Source organism: Suricata suricatta, chromosome 17, assembly GCF_006229205.1.
Source record: "Suricata suricatta isolate VVHF042 chromosome 17, meerkat_22Aug2017_6uvM2_HiC, whole genome shotgun sequence".
Lineage (NCBI taxonomy): Eukaryota > Metazoa > Chordata > Mammalia > Carnivora > Herpestidae > Suricata > Suricata suricatta.
This window is the reverse complement of record NC_043716.1, coordinates 2,132,919-2,139,912: the sequence shown is the minus strand read 5'-3', so window position 1 is coordinate 2,139,912 and position 6,994 is coordinate 2,132,919. Positions and strand designations below refer to the sequence as shown.

Sequence of the window (6,994 nt, the reverse complement as noted above, 5' to 3'; positions counted from 1 at the left end):
CGGCTGCGCCTGCGCAAACCCGCTGCTCCGGGCCGCGCGGGGCTGGCCCGTCACGCTTTCTTGCGCCTGCGTGTCCCCCACCGCTGCGTGTCCCGCTGCGTGGCGCTTGTCGGCGCTGGCGGGGCCCGAAGGCCGGGGCCCCGGTACCTCGGTCCCGGGGAGCGCACCGGAGGACAGCCGGGAGGGCGGGCAGATCCCGGTACAGGGACGAGGCCGAGGCAGGGCAGCGGGGACAGTGGAGGTCGTTTACTCTTTTATTTAAGTTTAAGCAGGTCTTGAGCAGAAAGAGGGGTGAATGAAGACCAGCATTCGGGCGCACGATTTACCCGAGGCCGCCCGGCGACCCGTCCCCGCCCCGCGGGGCTTGGAGGGCCCGCCACGCCTGGGGAGTGGAGAGCAGGAAAGGCGGAACTTGGTACCTGTAATGCGTCTGCGAGGGGACCGCCGTCGTCCGCCACCCCCCCCCCCACCCCCGAAGCCGGGCGCCGGATAAACACACCCCTGGAGATAGTGATGGGAGCCGGGACCCCGTTGGTGGAGAGGGAGGTGAGGGCGGGGCTTCCTGTGGAGGGAGGAGGCAGCGGGTACCTGGAGGGCGGTATGGTGCGGGGGATCAGGAGTCTCCCTGTGTAGAGGGAGGTTTCGTGGACTTCTGCCACCAGGCAGGCTGCTTCTCTCAAGCTGCCGCTAGATGGTAGTGCTGTTCTGGAAGCGTTCCAGTGGGACTCAAAGTAGGTCTCCACCAAGGCCTGGCATTGCCCCCCTTGTATTCCCCCACCCCACCTCCAAGAATGTGGGGCTGGACGGGGACAAAAGCAAGAGATTATACTTTAATATCCATGCATCAAAGTCTAGGGGATGGGGGTGGAATGGAAAAAGGGAGGCTCAGATATTCATTAGTTGTCAAACCCAGGGTTCCAGTGAACCCCAGAAAACGGCCTCTGTTGGTGTTAGCTCTTGGCTGCCTCTAGTAAGTCCCCACCCTAGTCTTCCAAGCTGGAGACCACCTTAAAATCACAGTTTCACAAAGCCTAGGAAGGTTCCAGATGGAGAGAGGCTAAGCTTCGCCCTTCCCCGGGGGATTGTGACACTCAGAATATCCCCTTGGTGTAGGTGGAAGACACCTGAGAAACAGGAGACAAAGAGATGCTCAGTGAGGTCACAGTGACGCAGACTCTCTGATGTCTTCCCTTCCTTCTCCAGCTCAGCCTGTTTCCTGCTTCCTGTCCGTTCCTCAGATCCGTCTCTCCACCCAGACTTTCCAACCCCCTGCTTCCTCGCCCCCAGGCCCCCAGGGTGGGGTCAGAGACACCCTGCTCTTCTCCCGTCCCCCCTCCACTGCCCGCAGGGCACCCACCTGCACTGTAGCAACTATTGTAGGCCCAGTCCGGGTTGGAAGGCATACTTCGTATACATCTGAATAGTGTCTCCTGGCTTCCCCTGCCCTCCCGGGACACCACCTGACCCATGGTGAAAGTCACATCGTGGAACAGGACCTGGCAGGGGACAGAGGGGGAACGAGAGGGCATGGCTCAGTGCTGGGAGGCCTCGGGAGCCTGGACAGGAGAGCCACGGAAGGAAGGAGGGTCGTCTGAGTTTGGTACAAACAGAGGGGTTGGGAATTCTCAGTACCCGGGCGTTCGGGCCCTTCGGGAACAGAACTGCAGGCCCCCACTTGAGGCTCAGGGTACATCTGGGATTACCTGGCTATACAGCAGATAAACTCCAGTGTCCCAGACTCGAACAACGTATCCTTGCGGCTCCAGGCTTCTCCCACGCTTAAGAGCTGGCTGCCACATCACCTCTGTCACATCAGAGTCCTCTGGGAGTGATGAGTGTGGCAGTCAGGATTTCCCTGCGTTCTCAGACACTCTGCCCCTGCAGGGTTCTCAGGCCCAGGTGCCAGCCCCGAACTTCCCCAATCTTGCCCCTCCCCAAAAGCCATTACTGAAAACGGGGCTCACCCTTGGAGGTGATGTTGATGGGAATGAGGTGCAGAACGGAGTGCTTCTCTGGGGAGAGAAGGGAATCTAAGCGGTGCCCGCCGGCCCGGCCGCCCTGTGCTCAGCCCTCCGCCCTCACCCTGGCTGTGGATAACAGTCTCCAGACCCCCTGCGGCTGGATCACCTCCCACCCCGGCTGCGTCCCGCGGCCTCACTCTTCTGTTTATGGGTGAGCACTGCTCTCTTTCTCCGGGACCTCTTTCCATTCTCCCAGGCTTCCGGGGCATCAGGGCTCTGCTCACAGAAAGAGAGTCACGGTTAGGCTGAGATGCAAGGGTCCCAGGCAGCCTTTCTTCCCAGCCCGGCCCTCCCTCCGCCCCAGGAGTGCCTCACATCTCTCATGCACTTTTCCCCAGCAACCTGAGTCTCGGTGCTGGCTCTCCTCCAGGATCTGTTAGGTACGAGAAGCATTAATCTTTAACAATGTCCTTTCCTGGAACGGCTGCTCCCTTGACCTCCAAACCTGGGACCCTCTCCGGCACCCTACTCAAAACCTGACGGGCCAGAGGCAAGAGCCAAGAGGCCCAGAGATGGCCCCGCCATCCATCCCTTCCTCCCCCATGCCCTTCTCCCCTCACTCACCTGCTCCTGGAGGCTCCGCCACGGATGCCCTTCTTCCTCCTTGCAGGGCCCCCCCGGCCTCTGCAGCCGAGTCACCTCTCTCCTTAGACTTTGCAGCTCTGTTTGCTGGGTCAGCAGGGCCATGGCACAGGCCACAGCCCCTAAAGCCGCCCCCCAACTCAACCAGAGCGCGACTGAGAGCGCCGGCTCCCGGGCCGGACCCCCCATGTCTCCCGGGGGCCCTCTGGGGGCTGGCAAGGAAGGAGATGAGGCTGGCATGAGCTGGGGCCCCTGCAGAGAGCGGTGGCCTCAGGAGTGGGGTGGCGAGGAGGTGGTGGGGAGGGTGGGGGTGCAGAAGGGAAGAAGAGGAGTGTTACGCAAGGGAGAAATAAAAAGGAACTTAAGAATAAAAAGGAAGGAGGAGGAAAGCCGGCGAGGGGCAGCACTGGCGCTCCTGGCCCCCCACTGCAGGGCCCGTGCTGTCTTGGGACTCCCCCCTGCACCCCCCCACACCCTTCCCCAGCCTCAGGAGAATTTGGTGACAGTCTCTCTAGGAAGGACAGGACTGCCAGTGACACCCAGGAAGCAGGCAGAGCACTGGAACCCTGGGAGGGCCCCAGGAGTGGGGGAGGGAAGGTCGGCTGGCTCCGGGGCATGGTGCCAAGGGCAGGGATGGAGGGACAAGCTGGGCCGCCTTGGGGGTCAAGGGGTGAGCGGGGGGAGACCCTCTGGCTGAGCTATGGAGAGGTCTCTGGGCGAGTTGGCTGGGAATGACCAAAGGTGCAAAAGGAGGGGAGGGGGCGGATGGAGAGGAGAGCCAGGGTCGCGGAAGCAAGAAAGTGACCAAGTTCTGGGGTTAGGGCCAGGCCGGGTGTGTTGGAATAAGGCCTGCACTACTCCCTGGGCTGAACTTGGCAAGCAGGACTTCCTGTTTCCCGAGAAAAGCTCTTACATAAGGCTCTGGTCAAAGAGAGAGAGAGAGACAGCCCCGAGCACCCGACCAGTGCAGGATTCCTCCCCTGGCCCTGGCTCCCCCCACCCTGGCTTGCTTCTGGACCCTGAGCTCCCCTGCGGGCCTGCCCCCACCCCACATCCAGGCCGGGGCTCGGGCTGCCACCTGCACCTGCCTAAGGCCCAGAGGCTCCCGCTCCTCCCAGCTGGGGATCACCCTCGAGGAGTCCCGCCTCCCAGCTAAATGAGGCCACTTCTGCTGGACCTTGGGCAGAGGATTGATTTTTTTTCCTGGCAGTTTGCCTTTCTACTCTCTGCTCGTGCCTCGGGGCAGAGGCATGTGGGTCCCCATGCCTGAGCCTGGCCATTGCCCTGGGGTCCCAGCCGTCCTGCACCGCACCCTTTGATGCCCAGACCCCCTTGCCATGGCCCTCGGCTACCCTGAGAAATGTTCCCGATGTCCCAATAAAGAGAGACACCGTGGGGGCACCTGGGAGGCTCAGTCAGTTAAGCGTCCGACTTCAGATCAGGTCACGATCTCATGGGTTCGGGCCCCACGGCAGGCTCTGTGCTGACAGCTCGGAGCCTGGAGCTTGCTTCGTCTTCTGTGTCTCCCTCTCTCTCTGCCCTTCCTCCACTTGTGCACTGTCTCTCTCTCTCTCTCAAAAGTAAACATTAAAAAAAAGAGAGAGAGACCATGGCTTATTCTCTTTAATATTCAGTTATCAACATTTTGTCACAATAATAATAAAAATAATATCTGTTTTAAAAATCCACAGGGAATTCTTGGGAAGGAGACCGTCTCGCTCTCAGCCCTCACGTTTGGAACGCCCCGCCTCATCTGTCTCCCTGGCGTCAGCCCCTCTTAGTGCCTGAAGAGGCGGTGGGGACCCATCCTCACCCAGAGCAGAGTAGACACAGTGTCCGGGGATGGAGGGGGTGGGGGGCTTTCGGCCAGGGCAGGGAGCCAGGAGAAAAGGCCTGGGGGAGGGGGGGGGGGCGTCAAAAGACCAGGCATCAGGAGCTAGTGAGGTGTGGCTGTCAGAGGAGAAGGGGGTATCTGTGTGGCATGGGGACACGTGACCAGTCCAAGCAGCCCTGCTGGGGGTGGGGGGCAGGTCTGGGGCGCCACCGGGGCCCCTTAGTGAACCTGGAAGAGTCCGAAGTAGGTGAGGAAGGGGGCAGCCTTGAGATGGGCCCAGGGGAGGGTGCGGATCCGCAGGGAGGACCCTGGCCGGAGGGGCAGCAGCCCAGACACGTGGCAGAGGCGGACCTGGGACCCCGGGGAGCTGGCGGCCGTGGCCGAGAACTCTTCCAGGCAGCGCAGGGCCAGCGCATCGTCCACCAGCAAATCCAGCTTCAGGTAGACAGCCTTCCCCTCGTCAAAGTGCACCTAGGGGCAGGCGACAGGTGGCACAGTTCTCAGTGACCCAGGGACACACACACACCCGAAGCCTGAGCTCCCCTCCCGCCTCTAGCTGCTCCCCTTCCCCGCCGCCCTGTGACCCAGACCCTTGTCCCCGCTCTCCCCTGGAAGCCACGTGGGGCTCACCTGACAATACAGGTAGTAGAGGCCAGCCCGAGTGACTGTGAAGTCCCCGCTCTGGCGGTCATAGCGCAGGGGGTTGGAGCTGTTGATTTTGGCCTCCTCCCAGCCACTCACCGTCCCGTCCACACCTGAATGCGGGTGTTCAGAGATCGGGGAGAGTCCCTTTACAGGACTTCCTCACACTCCCCAGAGGCCCATTGGGGACAGAAGACTCGGTCACGGCCCAGGGCCCGGGTAGAGCCACGGCCCACGGAGCCTGTAGTGTAATAGGAAGTTCCGTGAAGAAATGCACCATACGTGTGACCAGAGTGGTCAGGAGCGACGTGTCCAGCACTTCTGGGAAGAGCCAGACGGAAGGAGAGGCGTGGGGGCTTTGATATTCTGTGTCTATTTTTTTTTAATATTTTAAAGAATATTTATTTTGAGAGAGCACAAATGGGAGAAGGGGCGGGAGGGGGGGAGGGGGTGAGAGAGAGAGAGAGAGTGTCCCAAACAGGCTCCATGTTGAGTGCAGAGCCTGTCAAGGGTCTCGATCCCACAGACTCTGAGATCATGACCTGAACTGAAAGTGAGAGTCAGACACGTAACCAGCTGAGCACCCACGTGCCCTGTGTCTCTAGTGTTTGTCTCTTTTACTTTGAGAGTGCATACAATACTTGAATCATATGTTACTTGGATTATTAATATTAAAACAACAAAGAGCGCCTGGGTAGCTCAGCCAGTTAAGTGTCCGACTTTGGCTCAGGTCATGATCTCATGGTTGGTGAGTTCAAGCCCCACGTCGGGCGTCGGGCTCTGTGCTGACAGCTCAGAGCCTGGAGCCTGCTTTGGATTCTGTGTCTCCCTCTCTCTCTGCTCCTCCCCTGCTCATGTTCTGTTTCTCTCTCTCCAAAATAAACATTAAAAAAAGTGGCACCCCAAATATCCATCAGATGATGAATGGGTAAGGAAAACTGTGGTTTATCCATTCAATGGGAAATTATTCAGCCACAAGAAGAAATGCTTTGGGGGCGCCTGCGTGGCTCAGTTGAGCATCCGACTCTTGATTTTGGCTCAGGTTGTGATCCCTGAGGTCATGGGATTGAGCCCCACGTCAGGCTCCTTGCAGAGTGTGGAGCCTGCTTGGGATTCTCTCTCTTCCTTTCTCTCTCTCTCTGCCCTCCCCCCATAAGTAAATAAACTTCTAAAAATAGTGTAAACGGGTGAATTGTATGGACTGTGAAGTGTACCTCCATAAAGCTCTACTGGAAAACAAAAGTTCTGAGTGAGAGCGGTCACAAATTGCAAAGAAAGTGACTACGGTGACGGAGCAGGACTCAGGTGGCTTCCCGGGTCTCTCCCGCCCGTCTACCTCTCCAGCGTCCCCTCTCGCTGCACCAGCTCACTGGACTCCTGCCTTCTTCCTGTTGCCGCCACACACCTGGCCCTCTCCCTGGCCTAGCACCTCCCCCGGCCAGGTCCCCGGCCACCCTGGTGGGGCCAGTCGGGCCTGGCTTTCACCTCCTCACAGGGGCCCCCTGCCTCTTCACAGCAGCCGTGGCCATCGGGAAATCATCCGGTTTAGTTACGGATGTGCAAGCGTCGAGTCCCACACGGTCTCACTGTCTGCTGTGCCCTGGCCTACAGGGCTGGGCCCGCTCTGAGTGGGCGCCCAGGGGACTCTGGTGGGAGGGAGGCAGGGGGAGGTGACCATCCACCCCCTCCCCATCCCCGGGTCTGGCTTCCTGTGGCCCCAGCGGTTGCTGTCCAGGCCTCGCTCACAGCCGCCTTCCACGGCCTCCCCCTCCGCCAGCCCGGGGCTCTGTCCTTGCTACTTTCACAAGGACATCGCGAGGCCTGCAGGACATTCTCCCGCCCACCTACGAGTGACCCTGGCCTTCTCCCTGCAGACTCCAGTCTGCGCCTCCGGCCCGCAGTTTCCTGTCCCCCC

General features: G+C 60.1%; 2 protein-coding genes across 2 annotated transcripts in view; both read right to left on the bottom strand.

Annotated features, from left to right (window-relative positions):
• Nucleotides 1–809: 809 nt before the first annotated feature.
• Nucleotides 810–3,576, bottom strand: TNFSF13 (TNF superfamily member 13). Its single transcript, XM_029928210.1, has 6 exons — nucleotides 2,586–3,576; nucleotides 2,159–2,237; nucleotides 1,965–2,012; nucleotides 1,704–1,822; nucleotides 1,358–1,496; nucleotides 810–1,124 (listed from the first exon to the last, which is right to left on the bottom strand). Exons 1-6 carry the CDS (start codon nucleotides 2,841–2,843, stop codon nucleotides 1,015–1,017), a joined length of 753 nt encoding a protein of 250 aa, XP_029784070.1. The 5' UTR covers nucleotides 2,844–3,576; the 3' UTR covers nucleotides 810–1,014.
• A 632-nt stretch (nucleotides 3,577–4,208) lies between these two features.
• TNFSF12 (TNF superfamily member 12) overlaps nucleotides 4,209–6,994 on the bottom strand; it is an 8,770-nt gene continuing 5,984 nt past the window's right edge. Inside the window, exons 6-7 of the mRNA XM_029928792.1 lie at nucleotides 5,068–5,192; nucleotides 4,209–4,908 (exon numbers count right to left, since the gene is read on the bottom strand). Coding sequence (XP_029784652.1) covers nucleotides 4,657–4,908; nucleotides 5,068–5,192 — 377 coding nt within the window. The 3' untranslated portion in view covers nucleotides 4,209–4,656. The remainder of the gene's footprint in view (nucleotides 4,909–5,067; nucleotides 5,193–6,994) is intronic.